This window comes from Aspergillus aculeatus (assembly GCF_001890905.1).
Source record: "Aspergillus aculeatus ATCC 16872 unplaced genomic scaffold ASPACscaffold_14, whole genome shotgun sequence".
In the NCBI taxonomy this organism is placed as follows: Eukaryota; Fungi; Ascomycota; class Eurotiomycetes; order Eurotiales; family Aspergillaceae; genus Aspergillus; species Aspergillus aculeatus.
Window position 1 is genome coordinate 301,015 of NW_017962989.1, and position 26,693 is coordinate 327,707.

The 26,693-nt window shown below is 52.2% G+C and overlaps 6 protein-coding genes across 6 annotated transcripts in view; 4 read left to right on the forward strand and 2 right to left on the reverse strand.

The window, feature by feature from the left end:
* Positions 1 to 6,441: 6,441 nt before the first annotated feature.
* ASPACDRAFT_80623 (putative cell division control protein Cdc25) lies at positions 6,442 to 10,765 on the forward strand. Its single transcript, XM_020205689.1, has 3 exons — positions 6,442 to 9,854; positions 9,902 to 10,118; positions 10,198 to 10,765. The coding sequence occupies exons 1-3, from the start codon at positions 6,651 to 6,653 to the stop codon at positions 10,599 to 10,601; spliced, it is 3,825 nt and encodes a 1,274-aa protein (XP_020053471.1). The 5' UTR covers positions 6,442 to 6,650; the 3' UTR covers positions 10,602 to 10,765.
* A 1,410-nt stretch (positions 10,766 to 12,175) lies between these two features.
* Positions 12,176 to 13,520, reverse strand: ASPACDRAFT_80627 (Mov34/MPN/PAD-1 family protein). The gene is made up of 2 exons (XM_020205690.1): positions 13,406 to 13,520; positions 12,176 to 13,291 (listed from the first exon to the last, which is right to left on the reverse strand). Exons 1-2 carry the CDS (start codon positions 13,431 to 13,433, stop codon positions 12,255 to 12,257), a joined length of 1,065 nt encoding a protein of 354 aa, XP_020053472.1. The 5' UTR covers positions 13,434 to 13,520; the 3' UTR covers positions 12,176 to 12,254.
* A 772-nt stretch (positions 13,521 to 14,292) lies between these two features.
* On the forward strand, positions 14,293 to 16,883 carry ASPACDRAFT_32874 (putative microtubule associated protein (Ase1); the record flags this gene model as incomplete). The annotated part of the gene is made up of 4 exons (XM_020199913.1): positions 14,293 to 14,409; positions 14,486 to 14,538; positions 14,635 to 14,849; positions 14,923 to 16,883. 4 exons carry the CDS (start codon positions 14,293 to 14,295, stop codon positions 16,881 to 16,883), a joined length of 2,346 nt encoding a protein of 781 aa, XP_020053473.1.
* Positions 16,884 to 20,422: 3,539 nt separating this feature from the next.
* On the reverse strand, positions 20,423 to 22,990 carry ASPACDRAFT_123938 (glutamate--tRNA ligase MSE1). Its single transcript, XM_020196692.1, has 7 exons — positions 22,605 to 22,990; positions 22,469 to 22,541; positions 22,363 to 22,400; positions 21,888 to 22,301; positions 21,574 to 21,831; positions 21,330 to 21,499; positions 20,423 to 21,273 (listed from the first exon to the last, which is right to left on the reverse strand). Exons 1-7 carry the CDS (start codon positions 22,884 to 22,886, stop codon positions 20,628 to 20,630), a joined length of 1,881 nt encoding a protein of 626 aa, XP_020053474.1. The 5' UTR covers positions 22,887 to 22,990; the 3' UTR covers positions 20,423 to 20,627.
* Positions 22,991 to 23,209: 219 nt separating this feature from the next.
* ASPACDRAFT_80629 (putative DnaJ domain protein (Mas5)) lies at positions 23,210 to 25,055 on the forward strand. The gene is made up of 6 exons (XM_020205691.1): positions 23,210 to 23,308; positions 23,365 to 23,394; positions 23,465 to 23,523; positions 23,590 to 24,040; positions 24,107 to 24,284; positions 24,340 to 25,055. Coding segments are annotated over exons 1-6 (1,275 nt in total). The 5' UTR covers positions 23,210 to 23,307; the 3' UTR covers positions 24,896 to 25,055.
* Positions 25,056 to 25,826: 771 nt separating this feature from the next.
* ASPACDRAFT_80630 (IlvD/Edd family dehydratase) overlaps positions 25,827 to 26,693 on the forward strand; it is a 3,722-nt gene continuing 2,855 nt past the window's right edge. The window contains exons 1-2 of the mRNA XM_020205692.1: positions 25,827 to 25,871; positions 25,967 to 26,618. Coding sequence (XP_020053476.1) covers positions 26,019 to 26,618 — 600 coding nt within the window. The 5' untranslated portion in view covers positions 25,827 to 25,871; positions 25,967 to 26,018. The remainder of the gene's footprint in view (positions 25,872 to 25,966; positions 26,619 to 26,693) is intronic.

Consider the following 26,693-nt stretch of genomic DNA (forward strand, 5'->3'; position numbering starts at 1 on the left):
ACGGAGACGGAGCAACGGCAATCAAGGCGAAACCCGCCTAGAGAAAGCGAAGAACAGGGGTTAGGTTTACGCGTCGTGGTCTTAAAAAGTCATTCCATCTTCCCGGGGCCCGGGGGTCTCCCCTCCCCCGGCGGCGGCCAGAGGTCAATCACAATTGATTTGGGGATGGTGTGGATTGTGGATGGTGGATTGTGGATGGTGGATTGTGGATGGTGGATTGTGGACGAGCTTGTGGGTTCGTTGGTTTGGTTTCATGTGCCTGCTTGTGCAGTAGAAGGGTTCGAGAAGGACAAATGATCAATGGACGGGGTCTTTGGAGGGGGGTGGGTGGGTGGTGAGGATCGAATTATGGATTTGAAGATAGTCTCCAAGATTAGTTTTGTACAGGGTCGGAAGAGGAAAGGAAACCTCAAACTTCAAACAAAAGAAAGTGGAAATTGGAATATGCAACGAAAAAAGGGGTAAAGTCAAGTCCAAGAGACTCTGGATGGCAATCCGTTCGGGGCACCTACTAGGTAAAACTCCATTTTGCCAGGTGCTGGACTATGGCTGGATTGGGGAATTGACTATACGCTCTACGCTGCCGCGACGGGCTCGGGATGGCCGGCTAGCCCAGGCCAGGCACACCATACAGAAGGAAGGGGATGATCGGGAGTATCGTTTCGATGAATCAGCAGCGGGTGAATGAGTGAGCGAGTGCCACTTTTACTCTTTTGTTGGTGTCTTTGAATGGTTGGTTGGATGGAAGGATAGTGCCTGGCAGTGTCGCTCATCTTGTTGTGGATAAGTACGAATGGATGATTCAATTGTGGGCGCATCGGAGAAAGAGTGATGGTGGAATGATGGAGGGAACGGGGTTCATAAACGTCATGGTCGCCGTTCAGGACAGTAGTCGATGGCCGATCTGTCTACACAAATAGGCAATTAAGGGATTGCGATTATGTCTCGTCCTCTTATAGTTGGCTCGGACTATACCACTAAACTTACCTAGACTGCGCCGGTTTTATGCCGGTTTACTCTCCGGGTGCACATACTGCTATCGAATATACATGATTTGGGCTACAAGAGAAAGGTCGGTCTGAATTCTGTCGCTCGGTAATCTTCCTCACTCAATAGATGCCTTTGCCCCTACGTTGCGATGACAGACCATGCGGGACAATTGGTCATTTCGGTTTCAACAACAAGTGGTAGGCGATGTGGGCTGTGTGTCTAATAGTATGGCTGTGAGGGATGCACCCTTCCGTCCAGTCATTCCTCCTTGGTCTCTGTTCTCAATGCATCTTCCCCTTACAGGATTGTCTACATTCTCTGGTGATGCAGGATCATGTGACATACGATTGGCGGGTTGCTCGAGAAGGGGTTTTGGGTGTTATTGGTGGGAAGTAAGACATCTTGCCTCCTCGTGTCGAAAATTCTCCTTTAAGCTTATTATATCCCCGTACTACCAGGGGTGGGGGTTCTGGCGATGACTTGGTCAGAGGTTCATTGGTGGTGAGCCTTGCGCAACTTGACCCCTCGTTGTCTCTCGGTGAGATGGATGATTGGAGCAGTCTCGGATGCGTGTGAGCTTTCGGTGCTTGATGTTTGATGTCTTACAGCTGGTCGTGTCCCAGGCTGGGTCTGTCGTACTGCGGTGCCATAACTCGATGCGAGATAGCAGTGCCCGGGAAATCAAGTATTCCCGAATGTTCATCGGTCCGAAGGATTTGTACTAGACCATAGACATCAAGGCAGTATCGATGGAATTGTGATAAGAACCTGCATGAATCGGATATTAGACTTGATGAGGAGGATCGCAGATTGCTTCAACGCCACCATCAACATCTACGCGTAGTAGTCCCTCCCCACCAAAACCCTCTGTTTGTGAAGAGTAGACCAAATCGGCTAGACGACTCTCACATGTCAAGCATCAGCACATCCTCGAGACCCTCGAACCTCGCTTGTACTATGTACTGTACCTCAACTCCAGTCCACGCAATCCCACTTCATCACCATCGCAATCACCCATGCAAGCCTACCTCGCCCCAACTCTGACTAAGAGCCATCCATCGCCTTCCGGGGTCTCCGAGCATAAAATGCAAGCCAAGACTCCTCCCAAATCACTAGAAGAACATCAACATGTTTATCTGAAACCCCGCCACGCCTCCCTCGGTAGTCTTCCACGCAGGTCGAGAATTACTCAATGCTTATGACATGAAGCACGTGGCGGACAAACCGTGTGACATCAGGCCTTGATTCCGGAGATGACCTTCTATCTCCAGTAACTGGCGCGGGAATCTTGGGAGGACGAAGTCGAACGATTTGTCGGGCGATTTGTCGGGCTCTGTGATGGACCCTGCAGGGATGGAGTTCGATTGAACGGGGTCGACCGAGCGAGTTTTTCGGAGCAAACTCGGTGAGATCCTTTTGGTGGATTTGTTTGGTATTCTTGTGCAAGCGAAGGGGATCCACATGGGCTTTCACGTATTCGACGAGTGGCTGATGATTGTGCTGATCTTCGTCAGCGCTATGTCGAGATGCTCTGGGGTGGCTTGGACTTGAGGGTATGGATTTGCTTGGAGAGTGATCTACTTCTGAGTTGGATTGAGCTGACTGTTATGGGGGCTGGGCGCGTGTAGAGGAAGAAGCCTTGTCTGGTTGACTGTGATCAGTAGGGCTGAAGGAGCAGGGCCTGAGATTCGGGTGAAGAATAGCTCCTCAAGCTTGAGGTGTGTAAATATTCGATGGGTTGGATGAATGTAATCATTCATTCGAAGGTTCTGAATGGCTCTTTTTCGAACATCCACAACTTAGACAGAACACAGACGTTGATTGTCTGATCTCTTCATGGATTAGACTGTGTGCCTGGCTATCGTAATGTTGTCTTCTGCCTTCCAGAACGCAGTAGTGTCTTGGCTGTAGCAACAAGCACATACTGTAAGCATATCCTCTAAAGCACACACTCTGGTGGACTGTGATTGAACTCAGCATATTGATCTCTTCGAGATTGACCTGGCAGGTATAAGGTATACGGAATCGAGTGCCTGATACAGCAACAGTCTCTTTGTGAACGAATGATCGCGAATGGCGGGAAAACAATCTATGTTGGATTCCTCTGACTGGATTATGTGGACCAGATAACTTACATCCGTGATCTGAAAGTCATGGTAAGCTGACCATATGTCATGCAGCATTGATCCAGAAGCATGTTGGATGCTTACGATTGTCGGTGCCCTATGTCAACGTGATAGGTCGTGGGTTAGCCGTCCTTGCAGAACAAGAGCTACCTATATTCCATTGACACACTTCTTGATTGGTGCTGTACTTAAGTCGCTTCAACTCCAACATAAGCCCGCCCCATCTCAGTACTCTGATATCTAGCGCCTCACCGGAATGACTTATTTACAAGTCGAGCAAGCAAAGTGTCCAAAGACCCAGACCCGATCCAACTGCATCAGATATGTTGGCGAACATCATGACCACAGGAACGCGAGACTAGTGTCATGCACGTACGCAGTCGCTCTCGACAAGCAAGCAACGAGGGTGACTTATGCACGTTACAATGTATTCATGTCTCAGGGGAGAGCTTGTCCTCATAGCCTATCGTCTCATTTGTTCTGCCCCAAGCTGACGAATGCAGGTTTCCCTGCATACTTCAATTGAGCGACCAGGATTGCTTGCCACACGCATCACCTCTGTTCCAGGTAGCTTTGACCAAGACAGTCGCTTGACAAGATAGAAACAGCTTCGTTGTGGCTGATAATGACGTCCCAGCTCATGAAACGCTTGCCGCCGTTGACATGCACTTGCCAAGCATTATTCCAGTCAGGTCTAAAATAGGGATATATCGACCGGTACCTACAGTTATTTGCCAATAATAAGAGCAGGGGTCCGTTCTCGTGACGAAAGTACAGTACTCTACCTGTATGTATGAGCATGTGTGTGTGTAATGGGAAAGGGCCATATTGACGGCTGCGGCGCCACCTTTCATCTCTCTCGTACTCGTTCGCAGCACCCCACCACTCTCTACAGCGATTGATAGGCTGGATGTGATGTACAGTACGGTACTCTGTATACTATCTTTCGACTGGCATATACGATGGCATCCCAGGGCATAGTGCCAGGAGGAACTTCAGTGATATTATGCAATGTCGTCAGAGGTGTTCGAGAACGGTGAACGGGGCAAGCTCTGCCAACAGGAGCTTTCCCTCCCACTTCCTCTTTTCTCTCCTCATTATCATCATCGGCCATGATTGATATGTTGTGGTCGTGCAAGGCCGGGGTTGTTTTCCCGTTGAGTTCCCCACCGGGGCAAGGGGCACAAACTTTGCGTCCAAGGTCGAAGTCGCCCAGAGTAGAAGGATTTACTCAATAGTGCATGTATACTAGCAAGATTTGACCAAAACTTGGGGTGTTGAGTAATTGAGTAGAAGGTAGGTTTGCTTGAATCATGATGATGATGACGACGACGGTGATGTTTATAATGATGATGAACTACCAACTATTTCGTGTTGTTTACGTTGTGAGTACTAGGTAACCACCTACCCGTTCGGTAAGTTAATTAGAGCACCGGCGGATGTAGTTAACCTTCCAACTGGGAGAGAGTGAGCGGTCCACGGTAACAACACCAACGGTCCTGCGCCTGGATCGGGAGTCGGGAAAAGAATACCGGCTACAAACGTTCATCGGATCAGAATCAGATCAGTCAAAACAAGGAACAAACCCCCCCCCAAAAAAAGGTTCGAGACTCGGGCCCCGGGGCACACATTATTGACTGGATCTGTCTGTGCAGAGAGAGAGATTCAATGAACACGAATTCTTCAAATCTTGCTTGCTCGCACTCAGCCTCCCGCCGTGGCTTGTCGATAACAGATAGATAGATTCCCTACTCCACCAACAAGCCCCTTAAATCAACCCGGTCTCAGATGACAAGAAAGACATGAAGTCTCGACTTCCTCTGCCCCATCGCCCACTCCGACTTGTCCCCATAATACGATTGACAAGAGACAAACAGGAGTACAGGACGGTGTCTTGCTGAGCTGCTGTAGGCCACACACCTTTTGACTGGCCTACCGGTTCTCTTCCCCCCCATCTGAAAGCCCCATTAGGGTCCGCAAGGCGCACGTACAGGACTTGACGTACTGCCAATGACAGACATGGCTGCGATGGAGCCCGTACGGTACCGCCTGCGCCTCTACAACCTTCTCTTCCAATAGTACTTCGTGTTGGACCAGTCAGTCCGTCAGAGGGCTGCGGAGGGCTCGTGCAGTCCCATCGCAGCGACAGGCCTGGCGGTACAAGGAGTACTCTGTACGTATTGCTGAATTCTTGTCTCTATCTATGGAAGCACGTACAGTACGTAACTATGTACAGCACTTCCGACGTACATCCGTATCGATAGATAGCTCCACTCAACGTTTATGATAGACTGGGTGGTCTTGACTAGAAGTAACTTTCTTTCCTTCGGATAGAAGCCGGAAAGCCCTCTTGGAAAATACTAACTCATAGTAAGTTAGTCGGGTGGTAAATTGATTGAACAGCTCCCGATTAAGTTAGTGTCAGCTGCTGGGCAAGGCAGTCAGTTACTATACTTAAACCTCTTGTTGAGTGGCAAAGAAAAGACGAGCAGAAAATAAGACGAAAGTCGTTCAAGAATAGTAGAAGAAAAAAATTCTGCAGTGATTTCTGGCGGCAATAGTTCAAGCATAGAGATTTATTTTTAGGGCATACTCTGCTTGTTGTTTATTATTTTTTTTCTATCCTGTCCAGCAATAATCCAGAAGTACGGATTGACTACTTGTACTAAGCTCACCACAGGTGGCTGCTTCCAGCTGCACCGGACAAGAAGAAGCAATCGACCGCAGTGACTGGAACTTAGAAATAATAATAATCACAATAATAATAACTTTAGGGAACCGTCCAGTACGTACCAGTAATTCACGTCGGCTCGTCCCCATCCATCCGCTCGTGGATCGATGTCCAGTCTGGGACATCGTCGTAACGGGCCGGTAAGAATACGAGTGGTATTGTCACTCCCCTCCCAAATCCCCCTCTCTCCCTCTCCCTCTCCCTCATCCTCTCCCTCTTCCTCTCCCTCCACTTCCCCCCCCAGCCAATCTGCCCACCACCACCAAACTAACTAAACTGACTGCTTCTCCCCTAATTCTCCTTCTCGCTGCTTTCCCTCCAAGCTTCTCCCTCCTCTCCTCTCTCTCTTTGTTCCCCTTTTCTTCTCTTCCTTCCCAACCTTTCTCCAATGACTGGCTGATATCAGGTTTTCAGAGGGATCACCTAAGACCACTGGTTTCCGACCGATAGTCAGTGCCTGTCGTCATTTCGTAATCTATCTAGCCCCGATTCTTGGGTCGATCTCACCAGCACAGGCTATCTCTACCGCGGGTGATTCTGCAACCCGCCGCCTTTCCACCAACACAACCGCAACCCCCCCCCCCGGTTTACCGCCCACCTTCTTTCCCCTCCAAAACCACCACCACCACCACCCCCGTCTTATTCCCTATCGGTCATTTCTACTCAATACCTATACATCCAGTCAGTCATGCACAATAACTCTCGTTAAGTGCGTCCAGCCTTAAATCGCGGGGGCTCATTACGAGCCAACTCTCGTTCTTCCACCTGCTCCCTTGTCCGAGCGTCAATTGCTGCGATACCCGATGTTCGAAACCTTCGTGGCCGAGCCATTGGCTGTTGACACTAGATCTTCTACACTGCCGACCAAGAACAATACATTTGCAACCACCGTCGAGTACTCCGAAGAGCAAGTAACTACCCCCACAACAGGCCAGCGGAGTCGTGGCAACAGTTTATCGTTCCCAACCCGAGATCCCGCCGCCGATCAGACGCTCAACCGACAACCTTCGCCGATAAAAATGACGACCGAAGGCCGCTATACTCCTAGCCCCGAACCGCCGCCGGCGCTGTTCGTGCGTGCCATGTACGATTATGATGCCGATGACCACACCAGTCTCAGCTTCCGACGAGGTGATATCATCCAGGTATTGAACCAACTAGAAACCGGCTGGTGGGATGGAGTTATCAACAACAGTGTGAGGGGCTGGTTTCCCAGCAATTATTGTACTGTGATCACCGACCTTAGTGAGATTGAGGAAGAGCAGGTCTCGCATGGTCGCGACGAGGAGGAGGATGCGATCGTGGACTCCGGCGCGGGAGAGGATTACGAAGAGGAACAGGAGGCCGATGAAGCTGATTTTGGAGGAAACTCGCGCGATTCGCAGCCGATCTTGCCCATTGAAGGCGCAACAGCGCCCAAGGAGCAGGAGGAGGCCGCTTTCTGGATCCCGCAAGCCACTCCCGACGGCCGCTTGTTCTACTTCAACACACTCACCGGCTATAGCACGATGGAGTTGCCGTTCGAAAACCCAACAGTCAACGAGACCGGCCCGTATGATCGGAACACAGTCATCGTGCCGGACCAGACTCGACCACCGCCGGAACTGATGGCCCGTGGGTTCGAACGCGATGAGGACGACTACGATGGTTCGGCGTCTGAAGCGGAGGGCGAGTCCCTGATGTTGACCTCTCGCGACTCGATGTCCCGGAGGCGCCAGTCATATTTCGATGGAGTGTCACCCGCGACATCCATGGATTCATTGCACCCACCGTCCGCTACGAAGTCGGTTAGTGACGACAAGCTCTCATATCAAGCAATGCGGTCCGCGCAAAACTTCTACGGAGGCGCCCCGCCAAGTAGCAACAACTCCATCTCGGATAACATCCATCGCCCTTCGATCTCCATGGAAGTTCCCTCGCATTTCGTTGATGACGGTGCGTCGACTATTCTGACTTGGCCTTTGCTTGTCGAGAACATGCGGCAGGCCGTGGAAGCCTATCGACAGACCCTGATGAACGGCGACCGGTCAGAGTATGTGCGGAAGGCAGAAGACATTTCTGATCATCTACGCATGTTGCTGGCAGCTGGCTCGGACACGACGGACAACCATTCTGGCAACCCGTCGATCATCTCCACCAACAAAGCCCTCTATCCCCATTTCCGAGATATGATGTCCAAATTCTCCAAGTTGGTGCTCTCGTCGCATATTGCAGCAGCTGATTGGCCAGGTCCGGATTCTGCCAACAAGTGCCTACAAGAGGCAGATGGCGTGATGCAGGGTGTCTATGGGTTTGTGGAGGTCGCAAGGCAGCAGCGCGGCGACTCTATCAATCGCGTTGTCCCAGGGTTCGTTGGTGGAAGCCATTCGGGCGGCTACTGGCAGAACAACGGTGTGCTACTCAGTGAACCTGGCCCGACCTCATTTCTGGATCAGGACGGTGGCGATATGCGAGCGGAGCCCTCTGTGCCCCTTGACGTAGCTCTGCTAGACAAGATCGATATCCTCCGAAGAAACTTTGTGGGCAGCATCCGTCGCCTGGAAGAACGTCTGACGCTCAACCAGAAGAAGATCGTCACCATTGTCGAACACGAAAACATCGGCAACCTGGTTTCGGCTGCTGCTATCAAGGTTGTCGACCAATATCGCCCGTGGATCTCGGCTGTCGAGTCGATTAACTTGGCGCCCCTCGGAACCGGGTTTCAGAACCCCCAACTCGTCGATTTCAGTCTGCAAAAACAAAGAGTCTACGATGCAATCGCCGATTTTGTTGTGAGCTGTCAAGCGGTTACCGCGCCCCTTGGAGATGAGTGGGCTGAATTACGCGGCGATTCACTTGAAGATAGGTTGAACGCGGTTCGCAGCGTCGCGAGACAGCTGGAGAACTTCGTATCACAGATTGGGTTCTCGCTATCACTTCTTCTGGAGCAGGTTCCTGAGCCCACAACCGTTTTCCGCAGCGAGAGTCGCTTGGGTGGAGAGATCGAAAACTTCAAGGTTATTCATGGCCGCGCAGAGTCTCAAACTAGAATTGCAACGGAATCAATCGGTATTCCGTCCTCTTATTCGATTGAGCACTCCACCGAGAAGGTGCGACGCAATATGGACAAGGCACAAAGATTCTTTGGACAAGCGCCACCAGCTGCAATTCCGCGAGAATCCGTGCGAGAGCCGGTTCGCGAGCCGGAAGAAACCCCTTGGTTCTTGAAGATGGATCACGAAGGCGAGGTGTTCTTCGATACCAAGAATGACATTCCCACTCTCAAGTGTGGCACTCTTGCCGGCTTGGTGGAGCAATTGACGCGCCATGACAAGCTTGATGCTTCCTTCAACAACACTTTCCTCCTCACCTATCGTTCTTTCACGACGGCGAAGGAGCTCTTTGAGTTGATCACGCAGAGATTCAACATCCAGCCTCCTTTTGGCTTGAATCCAGACGAAATGCAGATGTGGGTCGACAGGAAGCAGAAACCCATTCGCTTCCGTGTAGTCAACATCTTGAAGAGTTGGTTCGAGAACTTCTGGATGGAGCCGAATGACGCTGCGCACACAGCTCTGCTTGAGCATGTTCACTCGTTCACCAAAGACTCCATTGCAACCACCAAGACACCGGGGTCACCGCAGCTCCTGGCAGTCATTGAGCAACGACTCAAGGGTCAAGATACTACCGTCAAGCGCTTGGTTCCCACGCAGGCTACCGCAGCTCCGACACCCATCATACCTAAGAATATGAAGAAGATGAAGTTCCTGGATATCGATCCGACCGAGTTTGCTCGACAGCTTACCATCATCGAATCACGTCTCTATTCTAAGATTCGGCCTACGGAATGTTTGAACAAGACATGGCAGAAGAAGGTCGGACCGGATGAAGCTGAACCAGCTGCAAACGTGAAGGCCCTCATTCTTCATTCCAATCAATTGACAAACTGGGTCGCGGAGATGATTCTCACTCACGCTGATGTCAAGAAGCGAGTGGTTGTGATCAAGCACTTTGTCAACATCGCAGATGTAGGCATTCCTCTTAATAATCTCGGCTAGTACTAACCATTGTTCAGAAATGTCGCGCGCTCAACAATTACTCCACCTTGACTTCTATCATATCCGCTCTAGGAACGGCGCCGATTCACCGTCTGGGACGCACATGGTCTCAAGTCAGTGGACGCACATATACTGTGCTTGAGCAAATGCGTCGCCTGATGGCGAGCACGAAGAACTTTGGCGAGTATCGGGAGACATTGCATCTGGCAAACCCACCATGCATTCCATTCTTTGGTGAGCAGGCTTTTAACGAACAAGGCTTTTTGAAATGTCTTGATTAGGTGGTGATGAATAGTGGCTGACAGATTATCAGGTGTCTACTTGACCGACTTAACATTCATCGAGGACGGTATTCCATCTCTGACACCATCCGAGCTGATCAACTTCAACAAGCGCGCGAAGACGGCAGAAGTGATCCGCGACATTCAACAATATCAGAACGTCCCGTACCTTTTGCAGCCGGTCTCAGAGTTGCAGGATTACATTCTCAGTAATCTACAAGCGGCGGGCGACGTGCATAACATGTACGACCGAAGTTTGGAAGTAGAGCCGAGAGAGAGGGAGGACGAGAAGATCGCGAGGTATGCTGCTAACAATACTCCTATCGCTCCCACCACTGCACGCGCCAGTCCTACCACAGGAAATGGCAACAATAACCTCAACACTGCCAGCATGCGTACTTTGACCTTCGCGAGCATGGTCGTGTTAACACGATGATAATGTCAATTTGTGTTCTGGCTTCTTTTGCCATTCCCCTGCACTTGTTCCGCTACCCGTGAGGCCATGACCACTCACTTGGGAAGTATGCGCATGCTGCTGAGGGACCGTTATGCATTGACAATTTCTGATTGAACGATCGAAGACTAACGATTTTGGTTTCTAACACGTAGACTCCTATCTGAATCGGGCTTCCTGTAAACCGCCGCTTTACCGCTTCTCCGTCGGGGCGTCTTATCGGGCCAGGCGTGGTGCAAGGCCAATCCTTGCCGGTGTCACAATTGCTACGTGCGCTTGGACGTGACCGCTCCTTTCACCAGTCAAACTTTGAATTAAACTGCCAGCAGCAATGAGCCTATCAGATGCGCTCAGCCGACCCCCTGATGGCGTGATAAGCAAGGGTCGGAGTTGCATACACATACATCAACCCCAACCGCGCCGCACAACCTTATCTCAATCAGCCGAGCCTATCAAGGTGTTTGCCGTCCACCACCACTTATCACATCAATGGATCACAGCCAAGGTGGCAATTTCCTCCCCTGCACTCTATTTTCGACTATCGCATATTACGCCAACCCTGAAGTCGATTTCGCTCCTGTGGCGTTATAGCTCAATTTGAGCTGGAGAATCTGACATGCTGCTTTCAACTGAAACAGTGGGCCTGGATGGTACTATCCATGCGTCCTTACGGCTAGTTGCAGCGCGGAAGTTGGAAAGGTCCACCTCGGCACTGCTGAGCTTTCAAGAATAATGGATCAGGAAAATCAATTCTACGATCTACTTGCCGCTCTGCCCCTCATCGACAATAAAAGCAAAATCACAAAAAACACAAATACGACTGGAACGCCCAGGCAGAATCCCACGCCGGGAAGCATGTACAAATCCAACGAGTGTTGTCATGAACGACGCCGACGAACCTCGATCACGACATAGACTTTATCAATTCTGCCAGTCTCAGTCCCTGTCGTCTCTTCCACCTACCTGACTGAGGGCCTCGTTCTTTTCTTCGACCAACGTCAATTCGACATGACCTTGCAATTTCCTTTGTTCCTTCACTGTCACCTCAACGGCTCTAGCAGTCCTCCCTGCTTTCTATTCCCTTTCGGCAATTGATCGATATAAAAATTGATCATATCTTTCTACCATATATGTTGCTTGTACAGTGATCTGGCTTCCTTCGCTTCTTGTACGCATACCGACGATCCTGTGATCTCTCACCTGGTGCGGTTGATCGTCTTCCCACGAAGGGTCTTACTCATTGTTCGGATTGATGAATAATATGTCATGACACATGTTGCACAGGCATGTGATCTTTGTTGGAACGTGGTTCCAACAGTGATTATACCTTTCTATGATTGTCACCTGTACTTATCTGTTCTACTACCGAGGATATACCTCATATTTTAGTGTATAGACCATATCAATGGCGCTCACCCGCCAGGGCTCAAGAATAAGCTCCGTGATACCAGAAATGCGCAATGAACAAAGTGTAGATGTTAATCCCGCTCCGGTAGCTTCACCCTTCCTGGATTGGTGGAGTTACTGAGCCACAGTGGGACGAGGCTGGCGGTTTATTTTTGTTCAATTTTGTCTAGAAATCGAGAGCAGGCATAAGTCATTCCACCTCATCACTGAACGAAAGGCTTGTCTGGATCATCTGGGCTGCGGCGCTGCATCTGTCGCTTCTTCCTGTCCGATGTTTTGAAATAGCTTCCTCTTCACCTCCGCGGCGAGCAGCCCTTTGACCTCCTCTGACGCAATCCGCTGTCCGTCCCGAGCGATACGGTCCAGCTGGGGATCCCGGACCTGCGTCACATTGCCTCGAGAAACATTGCCCTCCATGCCGCGCGTGGCGCGCCGGACCTTCTGACTGAGATCCATGATCTGCTTACTCCCGTAGTCCTGGGAGGCGAACAGCGGGTTCTGGCTGAGGGTAGCCACCCAGTACTTATTCCACAGCAGATCCAGCAGCTGGGCATCCAGCGTACTCTTGAAGATCTCCACCTCGAGCGAGTAGTAATGGGAAGCATGGGCGCCGAAATCCTCCGCCTTGCTCAACGGCACCGACTGATATCCTCCAGCCCCACCAGCCCCATCCTCCCCATAATCCTCCTCCTCCCCCGACTGCTGCTGCTCCCCCTTCGACGGCACATAATCCTTCGGAAACGTCCGAAACGCCCCGATATCCACCTTCCCGGCCGAGATCGTGCGCTCGGGATCTATCACCACCGCCACAAACGGTCCCCCCAACTGCTGCATATCCTGCGTCGTGACATCAATGCCCGACAACCAACACCCGTACCCGGGGTGACTGTGGTACCACCCGACGGCGTTCTCCATGCGACCCGCATCCCGACACGACTGCAGGTACGACACCATGTACTCGTTGGCCTCCTCCTGGGCGTTTACCCGCGTCTCTGTGCCCTCCACCGGCAGCCGGTAGGCGTCCGTCACCACGAAGGTCTCTGGCAGGATGTACCCCTGCATCAGGCCCATGACTTCGAGTGACCCGCCGGATCGCGCGTGCATGACCATTTTGAGCAGCGCCAGGGCCGAGATCCGGACCGTCTTGAAGTAGTGCGGGTCTTTGGCCCAGGGGCGCTGCGCGGAGAGCGTTCGGTGCGTTTCTTCCGAGTAGGCGTAGAGCGTGTCGCGGTGGGGGTCGATTAGGGTGGTTGCGTTTTCGAGGTCTTTTTGGGGGGGGGGTGGTGTTAGTTTGCGTTGATGTTGATGGTTCGGGGGGGAATGGGGGGGTTCTAAAGTGAGGTGTGATGAGGGGAGGGGAGGTCTGCGGAGATACTAACCCCAGGACCGCAGAGCTGCTTGTTCCATGGTGACTTGGTGTGCTTGCGGTGGTGTGAGATTAGAGGAGGAAGGTCGGATTATGAGGACTGGAGTTTGCAACAAGCTTAATTCTGGGATGATGATGTCGACGGGGACATGAGATAAGATGAGGGGAAAGAGGGGGGTGAGTTGAAAATGAGTTAGTTTACTTATCGGTGACAGCATTGCGGAATGCGGAGACATCCCAGAAAGCGGCGGCGGCGGCGGCCTGGAGGGCGGTAGCTATCATCCGGCAGAATACCGGCAGGTCAGGGCGGTCAACCGCTGATTCAGCGGTTGCTGCAGAAACGGGGCGGGAACGTCAAACAAGGCGCGAAGGGCAATCGAAGCTGAGCGGGCGGGATTTCCCCAGCGCGGGAAGGGGAAGAAGGCCAGCCAGCAGTCAGTCAGGGCAGTCCTCGATTATTGTTGTTCCCCCTCGATCTATCGATCCTCTATTCTCCCCCCCCCCCATCTACATCCACATCCACACCACACCACACCCACCCCAGTCACCCTTGCATCTGCTTGCAGCCGTGAACTCGTTAATAAAATATACGGGTTGTGTCTGGTTCTTGCAGATGCCATTCCACAATCTGTGATCCCTTCTTTTCCTTTCCTTTCTTTTCCCGTACTGCCCCGTCCGCCTTGCAGACTCTGTTGCGGTCTTTCCGCGGCAAATCTTGACAGGTGAAGGCGCACTGTCGCCGCAGATCTTATATGACGGTGGATCGCGAGTTCGCTCCAAGGCGATCGGCTCCGTCAAGTGGGTTGCGCGTAGAATCGCAATCGCTCTAAAGCAAACTTCATACCCGGCGCTTGCACATCACCCGATCCACCTGGGCTTGGGCGGACCATCCCATTCGCAATGGCCGTCGATACCAGCTACCTGACCACCCAGGTCAACACTATCGTGTCGGAACTACATGGTATCTACGATGATATCGGTGTTCCGAGCCATGAGCGCGACTCGCGTGAGGCAGAGGTTCGTTGGCCCCCATCCGCCTCAATCCTCCCTACGGTGATCGTTTGCGACTGACATGACCGAACCCCCCTTCCAGCTCTTCAGTGCTTTGTCGGAAACGCTGAACAACCACCTCAAACTCGTGGACACGTAAGTAATACACACTGCGCGATGAGAAACGAATCAATTCAATTCACTCAGTTGTTTTTGCCAAGAACGGGCGGCTAAATCTTCGACTACAATCAGTGAGAAGAAGGAGATGGAGGAAGAGGCGCAGCGACTCATCACGGCAATTCAACATATGGAACACTCCCTGGTGGATGAGAAGGCCAATGGACAGTACAAGCTCGATCACAATGCCTTGCGCGTCAGCTACCCGCTCAACCGTTGTTTGGCGTTCCTGCGCGAGGAGCACGGCGCGTTGAGCAAATTACACAAGGAGCGTTTCGAGCAAGTGAGGAGTAAGTTTGCTTTCTTGTTTTTTCTTTTTTTGCGCGAAAACAGGAGATCCGTCGGACTGACTGGTGCAAAAAGAACTGGTAGAGGCCCTCGAATCCTACGCGTCGCATCTCGAAGCAACATTTGTCACCATCGAATTGCCGCCGACAGCACCGGGAACCACAATTTCGCCGAGCTTCGACCTCTCCCCGTCCTATGTCACCGCTCTGGACGACGAGTTTACGAGAGTCTACGAAGAATACCATCGACGCTTGGAGTTCGTCAAGACCACTTGCGAGGAGATCATCAAGCTGTGGGCTGAGCTCGGCACTCCCCAGGTGCAGACCGACACGAACATCGTCAAATATTACCGGGAGGCGCCTGAGCAACTAGGTCTTCACGAGTCGGATCTGAACAACCTGAGGGCGAAACGCGAGAAACTGCTGGAAGAGAAGAGAGGTCGGGAGCGCAAGCTAAAGGACCTGAGGACCGCGGTGGAAGCACTCTGGGAACGATTCGGCATCGAGGAGGGCGATCGCAAGGAATTCCTCGCGGCGAACCGTGGCTGTGGCCTTCGCACTATCAACGAGTTCGAGGAAGAATTGGGTCGTCTCAACGAACTCAAGAGCCAGAACCTGCACCTCTTCGTTGAGGATGCTCGGGTTCGTTTGCAGGAGCTATGGGACGCGCTATATTTCTCGGAAGAGGAGATGATCGATTTCACCCCTGCCTTTTCCGACGTGTTCAGTGATGCTCTCCTTGAGGCCCATGAAGGCGAGATCGCCCGACTGGAGACCCTGAAGGCACAGCGTGCGCCAGCTTTGGCACTCATTGACAAGCACCGGAGCCTATTGGCGGAACGAGAGGCTCTGGCTATTTCCAGTCAAGATGCTTCCCGTCTCATGGCACGTGGCGCGAAGGGGGAAAGACGCGATCCAGGCAAGCTATTGAGAGAAGAGAAAATGCGAAAGCGAATCGCCAAAGAATTGCCGAAGGTTGAGGTTGATCTCCGGAAAGAGCTGGAGAAGTGGGAAGAAGATTACGGCCGGCCGTTCCTCATCCACGGAGAGAGATATCTGGACGAGCTCACCCCAGTCGTTGCCAAACCTCCTCCACGATCCAAGACTCCCTCCGCTGCCCCGGCTAGTGCTACCAAGCGGAGCACTGGCCAGATGCAGCCACCATCGCGCCCTGCGAGCGTGATGAGAGGGGCCCCACCCCCACGCTCCACAAGCAAGACCCCCACTGGAAACCACCCTCCAACAAAGTACAACACCATCGGCCCTTCGCGAGCGCCTTCCAGAGCGGGTACTAAGTCTCCCTCCAAGATCCCTGCCCGAGTTCCACTTGGGAACATGCCTCTTGGAAACAACTCCCCCAATCGCCGCGCAGTTCCTGGGGCCTATTCCTCGAGCACCATCAACGGCAAAATCCCAGCACCTCGCCCGCCTCCACCCAGAATGAGGGCCTTGACTGGCGGTGAATCGCGAGAGGAGCGCATGTCCTATCTCTTTGACCCTCCACGGAGCGCTAGCGCGTTGTCGAATACCTTTGTCCGGCCGGTCAGCCCTGAAGACGTATACGATGACCGCAACCAGCGTTCCTTCGTCAGCTCGTCGGCGTTCTCTCAGCGGTCCACTGGATTTTCTCAATCATCGCACTCATCGGCCTCATCGTTATCCTCCTCCATGCAAGGGTTCCCTAAACCCAATCCCTATCTGCAGCGCGCAGCCCCACCCCCCGCTCCAGCCCCCCGACAAGTGTCTAGTACGTCGACTGTCATTACGGCAACTACCGGATCAGAGAACTGGGAAACCTTTGATTCTGGTGATGAGTCGGAAGCCGATGCTAGCGATGTCTATTACGCTAAACTTCGTGCGGCTCATGGGAAACGCCTGTTGGCCCCTGAAGAAACCCCCGTTCTTTCGCTCGGAGGGAAGAAAGCGAAAGGCATTCGAAGTGTCAGCCCCGACGAGCCTGCTGACATCCAGCATAGACAGATGATGCATGCAGGTGGAAGCGACAATGAGTGGACGGATGATATGGAGCCATACTGAAGCATCAAGGGGCCCATCGCTTGCTCCACCTACTCGACACCCCCATCTTGAGCCAAAAACACGGCCATCGGGTTCTTCTGATATTTACCTGTTCCCCTGCCGATCCACCCCGGCAGTCTCTCGCTTGAGCTTCCAAGCCCTTTTCTAAGGCAACGTAATGAAGTGCTGCTCAACGCCCCTAATCTTCTTTTGTTGAAATTCTTCGAGATTATACCACGCCGTTAAGCTGTTATTGCGTTCTGTTTGCTTCAGCCTTTTGCACTTTACTTGTTGTGGTGTCCAGACCATCTGCGATGCCTATTGACCGACCCACTTCACTGCGCGATCGAGGTCCCAGCCCAATACAATTCATTTATTAAACAACGAACGACATGACTTGGATGCCGTTACGAGTTGCACCCCTCCGTGTTGCACTCCTCAAAAAGCTCTCTATCATATTTGGAGCCAAACACTCGACTTCTTGTACTATGGTTATGTTATCTTCCGTTTGAATACTGCTGCAAACACCTTCCCTTACAGGACATGGTCGATACTGCGGTGTCGTTCCTTTGTGAGACTACATAGCATCCCAGTGACTTCCTCATGATGACCACTGCAACTGTCTATGGAGGATTTTGCTTGTCTTATACTTGCGAGCTCTGTCCCTCTCTCTGTTTACTACCTTCTTGGTGTGGCTGTCTTGCTTTGTATGTGATATCGTGTACACGTCGCCTGACATGCAACCCGCTTTTTTCTCCTTTGTGTCGTTTCTGATTTGGTTCTAATATCAGCCTTGCGCCACTGGTTTAATTAGCTTTTTAGTTTGTGATTCAATACATTCATACTTGAATTTGGTTCGAAGTCAGTGCAGAGAAAACTCTGGTTTCGGGGGAAGATCTCTAACTCAGTAAAGCTACTGTGGTTCCTGGCTATGACGAATTTGCGCAGGGTATTCGCAATTGATTTGTGATAGCGATGATCCACAGTCCTTCTGCATTCTGCCTAGCTGTTTCTAGTTGTCGAGACTAATTGGAGGAGACACCACTCCTTGCCCGCTAGTATACCATGGCTAGTCAATTGAGAATAGTCATCGCTAAACATAGCAGTAAAGGTGCACTTTTGACATGCCAGAAGGATGCTAGCGGGACAAGTGGAAATAACAGCTAAGACAGGGTGAGACCTAGGTTACCAACTGGTGGCGAAGAGGTGCGATTGATAAAAAATCAATCCGCAATACTGTTAATCAACTAATGATTCATTTGTGTGATAATCCCCAAGCGGATAGAATCCGGCGTTATGTTCCTCAAGGCGATCACTATCGGCCGCTATCTCGGAGAAACTCCATAGCCCAATACGGTCTCTGGGTATGTAGAAATCAGCTCGACCTTTACTGGTCCTTGACCATCTGCTGATAAGTTGTACGCCAGTCAGTGCCCGTCCACCTTGAAGAATTGTCGGTAGAATTGTCCGTAGAACTCGTCTTAGTATTGAGCTTCTAGGGGCCTGCCTGGCCTGCGATGCGATCGAAATGTAACTTATCTGCCGTCATGGGAATGCTTCAGATTGACTTTTTCTTTTCCTGTCAAACGAATCTTTCCAGTAGAGTTCATTTAGCTGTGGTCTCGTCAAATTCGTCTGGGAAAGGAAAGGGTTGCGGCTGTAGTCCTGTCCCTAGCATACGAACCATCCTAAACAAGATTCCAGGAGTTGGCTCGCCATCGCTTTCTTCGCCAACATTGCAGGATTAAGAGTTTTTGAGGATTGTGTTGTTCTCCAACGCTCTGGCGCGGACGAGCTTTGGATGACGCTATGGTTTATGCTTGTTCAGTGCCTGCAGGGATACATCAGTGCTGTGAGGTTGGTATTATGCCGGGGGAGATACCAGGTAGATCAGCAGAGTCATAATAGGAATATCTGAGAGAATTATAGTCTTTTTTGTTAGAGAAATGTTTTGTACTGAGCTTCGGCCAGTTTGAACTGCGCTTCAAAATGCTGTCGATGGATTTGCTGTAGAGCGAATCCTTTAGCCTTTTGTAGACGCGATGTTTTCTCAACTGCTCTACTGTTAGAGGCCAATAATCACGATGAAACTATAGAACATGGAATGTGATGTTGATTAGCCGGCGGAGATTCATACTTTGTATGCATTGTGGCTCTTTTTGGTTGTGCGGTAGGCTGCAACGAGCTTCAACTTCTTTCGCGTAAGGCCCAACTCGTCTGACTTTTGCAGGTGACATTTAATAACTGTATGCACGTTGGGGATCTCAGGTAGTATTTTTTGTCCAAACCACTTACAGTTTTCCTTGTGCGAGATGTGAATTATGCGATGGAGAAAGTCGCTGACTTTGCCAAGGATACTGCTGATATCACTGTCTGCCTCACGAACGGCGCAGTCAAAAGCACGGCCCAGTTCCCTCATGGTCTCCGTACAGGCTTAGGCCCAGCCAGGTTGATCAGCGTAGTTTGTGGGTTCTTAAACGCGTATCAATGGTTGAAGCATCTCTTCGAATAGGGTGGCCATTTGTCATTGAAAATGCGCGAACTGTTGCACATGTCTCTCTAGTTCTGTACCTGAACTGTCGGCGTGTAATCTGGACACGGGTAGGGTTCGCCTTTGAACAAAAAGCCAATGTGGATGCGGAGAATGTGACGCTCACTCAGTTTCATAGGAAGGCTACTTTAGGGCCAATCTATCTAGAATAAGGTTAGTCAAAGACAAGACATAATACAGAAAGAAAAAGACTTACAGTCAACACAGGAAGGTCATGTACGCGTGATGGAAGCACTGTTATATCCCATCCTTCAATCATCCTGTTGATTCCAGCCCGTTCGTGTAGCATAACTCAAGAACGGGGAGTAGATTTGGCGATTCTTATATCCTTTGATCCGGATTTCGCGTGACAAATTATTGGCTTGACGAGTCTTGTATACTAGACTGAAATAGAGATTGTTCAATTGATAGCTGCGTGTTGTAAACGGGCCCGCTTTTCTGGGAAAGCCTTGTTACATGGGAATGAATCCAGGATATCAAACATTCCCGTTGGCTTTTTCCAATTCGATAGAAGGATGAAATATCGCTTAGATGGAGAAAGAAAGGAGAGGAATGGTGGAGAGAAGGTGGTTCTTTATACTATGTGTATAGATACCTTAAAAATCTACAGTCCCCGATGAATAGGGATACACGTTCACTGATCTTGTATACATCAATAGGGAATGGATTCTTACAAGAGACATATTCACCTGAAAGGCCAGATTTACCAATGAATGTGCTTGATAGGCGGGGAGCTTCACTATCCGAGAGGGCTGGTAGGACTTGCATTACCAAGTTAATGGACAGATCAGGTATTCTTTCTATGAGTAGTTGGTCTGAAGAACTATTATTCCGTACATACTTGTGGTTGTGGTGGTTGGTGGTTCATGTTGTGGGGCTTCCCCGGGAGCCCACATGGTCGTACCCGCGATACAACCCAGCTCAGCTCCGGTTCTCGGTCTCTGTTTTGGGTCTTCTTGGAGGGAGGGTAATGGAGGGGAGGGCGTAGGTGAATAAGACAGCAGAAAAACAGTGAAAGTGTGGATACTTTGAATTTACATACAGAGAGACACATGTCTAGTCTACAACCTATCTATCATACACATACATACATCCACTGACCGCGTTGAACCCAGTCTTTGACAAGGGTGGATACCTAGGTACCGTTCAGTCCCACGGCCCATCTCCTATCCTTTCGTCCAGTAACCCCTAGACCTACCAAAGAAACATGAGAATCAAGAACTCTTGGGCGCAAGCGACCCCATCCACGAACTATCCTTGGGCTGAGTCGCCGCTGCCGCTGCCGCTGCAGACTCCTGCGGCCCCTTATACCGCTTCACCCCACGGTTCGGGACCAACTCCAGCGTCAGGTCCTTGGCATCCTGCAACCGCCGCACCGTCTCCTCCCGTCCCAGCACGACCATCGTCTCCGGGATCCCGGGCCCCGGTGCTCCGCCGGACAGTGCCCACCGCAGATAGTGGTACAGCTCCTTCTTGAAAAACTTGTCCGCTGCTTTACGGGCGGCCTCGTTTTCTGGTTGCTGGTGCTGGTGCTGCTCTGCCGAAATCACGGCGGACGACCCATCGTAGGCGGCGATATTGGCGCGGTGCGTGTCGAGCGTCCAGTGGCTGGGGGGCACAAGAGTGAAAGCCGTGGCGGCCGTGTGGAGGGCGGAGAGCGGGATCGCGGCGGCGGTGGGCGGATAGGTCGCCGACGGGGAGGAGGCCGGCGTATAAGGCGGGCGGGTCAGGGTCGCGGCCGGTTGGAAGAAGGTGGCGTTGCGCGCGAGGAAGTCCTCCGGTTTGGTGTAGGACTTGGCGTCCGCTTGGAGGAGTGGGGTGATGTAGGATTTGAGAGGGCGGGTCTGGAGGATGGGAGCGCTATGGATTGTGAGTGGTTTGTTTGTCTGATGATGGAGGTGAGAGGCAAGACGTACAGCTGCTCCGGAGGGTAGGTGGCTTCGACGGCCGTGGTGAGTTTCTGCACCATCTCTTGGAATTCTGCGCTCTCCGGGGCGGAGGCGAAGCGCTGCGCGTGAGCTTTCTGGAGGAACCAGAGCTTCTCGAAGGCGACGACGGTGTTGCCGCGGGTGATTTTGAGGTTGAACTGGTTTGAGGGATTTAGGGTTAGCTTGATGTGCTGCGTACTGGAGGGATGGAAGTCTTTAGGACAAGACTTACGAGTTGTTCTAGTTCTTCGAGGCTGAAGATATCGGACTTTTGAGCGTGTGACCATCCCAGAAGGGCGGCAAAATTCACAAGTGTCGCGGCGAACACGCTCTGCGTGTCTTTGAAGAAGCTGAGATCGATGTCCGCATTGCGCTTGCTGAGCTTCTGGCCGGATCGGTCCACGAGGAGAGGCACATGTCCGAAGTGAGGCGGGGTCCAATTGAAGGCGTTGTAGAGAGCAACGTGCATCGGGGTCGAAGCCATCCATTCCTTGTAGCTCCTCCATTAGATTCTGCTTCGAGTTGGATGCGGGCCGCGTAACTTACCGTGCCACGGATAACATGCGTGATCTTCATGAGGTGATCGTCCACCACGTTTGCCAAGTGATATGTCGGGTGCCCATCCGACTTGAGCAGGATGGGATCATCGTACACCCGCTCGATGAGGTCCAGCTTGTTGGTCGGCCGGTTCTGTCCCGTCTTGCCGTAGACCAGGTCCTGAAACATGGGGTATCCTTCCACCTTCAGCCGGATAACATGCGCCTCGCCCTTGGATGCCTTTTCTGCGGACTCCTCGGCGGAGATTTCGGCGCATTTCCGGTCGTATCCCGGCGCAAGTCCTGCTTCGCTGCGATGCCGTGCGTGCGCGTCCAGTCGTTCTGCAGAGCAGAAGCAGCGATATGCGTGGCCGTTATCGACCAAATCGTGGGCGTGCTTGCGATAGGTTTCGGTTCGTTCGGACTGCGACGGACCAAGAGTGTTAGCCTCCACTTAAGAGAGGCACATCAATTTGCGGACTCACCTGTCTGTAAGGACCGTATGGACCCCCAACGATCGGACCTATTGCGACCCGCCTTCTGTCAGTATGCATCGCATGACAGCGCGACATACAATACACAAGTGCTGACCTTCGTCCCAATGTAACCCCGCCCAGCGAAGATCATCGTAAAGCCTCTGCTCGGCCCCTGGAATCGTACGTTTCTGTATGACACTCATCGTTCAGCCCACAGGTCTCACGATTGCCGAGTTGTTTGAGCCTCGAACCTGGTCGGTATCTTCAATGCGAAGCAAGAATTGGCCGCCGGTGCGCTTGGCCAGCAAGTAGTTGAACAATGCCGTTCGCAGGGATCCGAGATGGAGATAGCCAGTGGGCGACGGCGCGAAACGAGTTCTAGCAGGGCCGTCGGGGAGATTGGTCTTTTTGTTGTTGCCCATGCGGAGTTTGGAGCTGGGCGCGGCGGCGACGGAGGAGTAACCGGCGCGACATTGCGTGCAGATCCATGTCTGGCGGGCCCGGAGGCTGGAGATCGGTCGTCGCAGCATCATGGCCAAGAGCTGTCAAAAAATGCCCCACGATCACAGGGGGCACGCTATGAACAAACAAAGCAATAGGGAAAGATGTGGGGAGGAGATGCGAATCAGTAAGAAGCTCGGCGGAGGTGAAATTAAATCCGACCGCAAAAAAAGGCGGGCGCGGAAATACCGGACAGGTGATTGGCCTCATCCAGCGGCAATAAATTATTATCACAAGCTTTACTTTTGCCGTTGTTTTTCCCTTCTCGCTTGCGCAGTCTTATCCCCCCAGAGACAAGATTTCCTTCCCCCGGCTTGTCGTTTCTTTGCTCGGTGTCGTCGTTGAACTGTTCTCTGCTTGCATTTTACTTTCTCATTTTTATCCAACTGATACCCCAGTCTTTGTGTTTCTGCTTTGTTCGTCACTTGGGACTCTTACCCGTCACCGCCTGCCAGTATGTTATCCAGGAAATTTTCATTGATTTGAAATTGCTATGCTAACATGCTTCAGTGTCTTCTAAGGTTGATATTGACCTCTATGGTATAGTGCCGAGGCTACTCGAGAGATGACAGGAAAATATCAGCCAGCGACTAATTTTTTTCTTTTGCAGAGGTCCTCGAAATTTCCAGCTCCGCAAGCAAAGAAGAAATCCGCAAGGCGTACCGCAAGGTGAGACAAGATGTCGAACTCCATTGTGCACAACTAGCTCTGACAATCCATCTCTTCATGACTTAGGCCGCGCTTGCCAACCACCCGGACAAGGTTCCCGAAGCCGAGCGAGAAGCCGCAGAGGTCCGATTCAAGGCCGTCCAGGAGGCCTACGATATCCTTTACGATGAAGACAAGCGCCACCTCTACGACACCCATGGCATGAGTGCTTTCAACGGTTCCGGTGAGCCGGGAATGGGGCCAGGCGGTCCGGATCTCGATGACATCCTTGCGCAGATGTTCGGTGGGATGGGCGGCATGCCTGGCGGCATGGGTGGCATGCCCGGCGGACCTCAGGCGCGCAAGCCCCGCCGGAGTCCGAATGAGGAGCAGAAGTATGAAGTCAGCTTGGAGGATCTCTACAAGGGCAAGACGGTCAAATTCTCGAGCACCAAGAACGTCATCTGTTCTTTGTGTCGGGGCAAGGGTGGCAAGGAGCGCGCTACGGCCAAGAAGTGCGCCACTTGCGACGGACACGGTATGCATGCCTTTTGTGTTCATGCAGATTCATCCTGAGCTAATCGCTGTGTGCTGTGTGCTGTAGGCGTCAAGCAGATCCTGAGACCCATGGGCCAATTCCTTTCTCCGACCATGGTGACCTGCTCTACGTGTAAGGGACAGGGCGAGTTCTTCAGCGACAAGGACAAATGTAAGAAGTGCAAAGGCCATAAGACGACCGAAGCGAAGAAGTTGTTAGAGATCTACATCCCTCGTGGGGCGAGGTAAGCGCGCGTGTGTCTGGACTACTCGGGATTGATGGCTAATATCTACGTGCAGGGAGGGCGACAAGATCATCCTGGAGGGCGAGGCTGATGAGGTGCCGGGTCAAGAACCCGGAGATATCATCTTCCACTTGGTCGAGGAGGAGCACCCGGTGTTCAAGAGAGCCGGTCCCGATTTGACAGCGGAGATCGATGTCACGTTGGCCGAGGCCCTGACCGGTTTCTCCCGCGTGGTGATCAAGCATCTCGATGGCCGTGGAATCGAACTCAAGCACCCCAAGGTTCCTGGACAAGTGCTTTCCCCCAACCAGGTTCTGAAGGTCCCTGGCGAAGGAATGCCGATCAAGCGCGGCGACGCTCGTGGTGATCTGTACCTGATTGTCAACATCAAATTCCCCGATGAGACGTGGAAGCCTACGCCGGCGGTCCTGGAGCAGCTCAGAGAGATGCTGCCCAAGCCGGATGCCCCCATTCCCGTCACAACGGTGGATGAGGTCGAGTATGATCCCAAGGGAAACATTGAGGACTTCGGAGCTCATGACCCCGAGGGCGGATCGGCCTGGGAGGACGACGACGAGGAGGGCGAGACTGCGCAATGCACGACCCAGTAGTGGCGGCATTTTTTACGTTCTTTGTTTTCTATTGTTATTCTTGCGTTTTCGTTGGACCTCGATACCTATTTTGTTGGGTCCATCTCATGGTGATAGACTTGCTGGTTATGTTAGATCCGGCTCCACTCTGGCATCATGGGCGTTACAGGATTGACCTCCCATGAACGGTTGAATGAAAAGAACAACTTGATGATTTCGAATAGATACGATGTGTTCTTTTTAGAACGTGAGGTATGATGGTGCGTCATAGTCAATGGGGGTAGCCCACTCTCTCTCCTCTCCGCGGGGAAAGCGTGGGATGTCATTTAGTCAGTAGTGGTTAACTAACGCTGGAACTCAGCGCAACTGTCTCACTCTCTCGTCCGAGACTAGACCACGCTCTGTGCATGTGGGAATTCCCTCCCCCACGGCACCGGTACCGAAGAACACAAATATCTGAAAGAAGCAGCAACAGAGTCTTTCAAGGTTCAGTCTCCCCGGTCACCACAGCTGTGAGCGGAGAGCGTGTAGCGTGGAGCGTGGACGAAGCAGAGTTCAACGACTCCAACGTAACCCCCACCCTCTCTGATCCGCCCAGAATCCGGGATAGCGTGGGGTAGCAAAACAGAAGGGAAAATCAATGATGGAAAACCAGACCCGGAACCGAAAGCCACGCGATCGGGTTTCCAGTTCCCCAAATTCCATCTCATCTTTTCTGGTTCTCTGATCATCTTGTCTGTCTCTCGCTCTTTGGACTCATCATTTAATAATAGAGTTAAAAGGTAACCATCCCCCCCTCGGGTACAACCCCGGACATTTTTCCTTTTGTTCTCCTCTTCCGAAGAGTCCAGCCGATTTTCCACCCCCGCACCCGGGCTGGTCTATCTACTGCCGCTGCGAGTACAACTGTAACTTTCTCTCCGTCAACGACTCGGAGGTTCTGGCCCGAGGGCATTCGGCACTGGCAATTCGGGGTCTCTCCGATTTTGAGTCACGGGTGAGTCTTGGCGGGGCTTTCTACTAGATACACCGTGTCTACGGAGTATATCTATATAAACTAGACGCGGACGTACAGTACTTACTGATCGGCAGAAGTTCTAGTCTACTATACTAATACGTCTTTCGCATTTCACCTCCCCAAAAGATGCCGTGCGGGTCCCAAGCGGCCTGCGAAGGTTGCTCCTGCAGCGCCAGCAATGGCACCCCCGCACCTGTCAACATCGAGGACTGCGAGTCCGAGCTGCTGGCGCTTCGCAAGCGAACCATGGAGCTGGAGAAGACGTTAGCAACGATGGCCAAGGGCGGTGGTGGTGGTGCGGGCGGCCCCAAGCGGGGTCGAAGACTACGCTCCGCGGACTGGTTCCGGTGCGAAGAGGACCCGGGCATGATGGCGTTGTACATCGAGCGCTATCTCAACTACGGGATGACTCGCGAAGAGTTGATGTCCGGCAAGCCCATCATTGGGATCGCGCAAACGGGGTCGGACTTGGCCCCGTGCAATCGGCACCACCTGGAACTCGCGAAGCGGGTTCGGGAAGGGATCAGATCGGCGGGGGGCATTGCGTTTGAGTTTCCCACCCACCCCATCCAGGAGACGAGTCGACGCCCCACGGCGTGCATTGATCGCAATCTGTCGTATCTGAGCCTCGTGGAGGTCCTGCATGGGTATTTCTTGGATGGGGTGGTGATGCTCACGGGCTGTGACAAGACGACCCCCGCGTGTTTGATGGCGGCTGCTACTGTGGTATGTTCATCACTTCCGTGATTGCGCATGAGGAGGATGATATTGTGCTGACGCTGCTGAAGAATATCCCAGCCA

What these genes read in the sequence shown, in the direction of transcription:
- ASPACDRAFT_80623 (XM_020205689.1), top strand. Translation starts at nt 6,651, where the DNA reads ATGTTCGAAACCTTCGTGGCCGAGCCATTGGCTGTTGACACTAGATCT. An exon ending in ACTTTGTCAACATCGCAGAT is followed by an intron (nt 9,855 to 9,901) that starts GTAGGCATTCCT and finishes ACCATTGTTCAG; the next exon opens with AAATGTCGCGCGCTCAACAA. An exon ending in ACCATGCATTCCATTCTTTG is followed by an intron (nt 10,119 to 10,197) that starts GTGAGCAGGCTT and finishes ACAGATTATCAG; the next exon opens with GTGTCTACTTGACCGACTTA.
- ASPACDRAFT_80627 (XM_020205690.1), bottom strand. Translation starts at nt 13,433, where the DNA reads ATGGAACAAGCAGCTCTGCGGTCCTGGG. An exon ending in AGCAGCTCTGCGGTCCTGGG is followed by an intron (nt 13,292 to 13,405) that starts GTTAGTATCTCC and finishes CCCCCCAAAAAG; the next exon opens with ACCTCGAAAACGCAACCACC.
- ASPACDRAFT_123938 (XM_020196692.1), bottom strand. Translation starts at nt 22,886, where the DNA reads ATGATGCTGCGACGACCGATCTCCAGCCTCCGGGCCCGCCAGACATGG. An exon ending in CATACGGTCCTTACAGACAG is followed by an intron (nt 22,302 to 22,362) that starts GTGAGTCCGCAA and finishes GGTCCGTCGCAG; the next exon opens with TCCGAACGAACCGAAACCTA. An exon ending in CGCATGTTATCCGTGGCACG is followed by an intron (nt 21,832 to 21,887) that starts GTAAGTTACGCG and finishes AGGAGCTACAAG; the next exon opens with GAATGGATGGCTTCGACCCC.
- ASPACDRAFT_80629 (XM_020205691.1), top strand. An exon ending in TCCGCAAGGCGTACCGCAAG is followed by an intron (nt 23,524 to 23,589) that starts GTGAGACAAGAT and finishes TTCATGACTTAG; the next exon opens with GCCGCGCTTGCCAACCACCC. An exon ending in TACATCCCTCGTGGGGCGAG is followed by an intron (nt 24,285 to 24,339) that starts GTAAGCGCGCGT and finishes ATCTACGTGCAG; the next exon opens with GGAGGGCGACAAGATCATCC.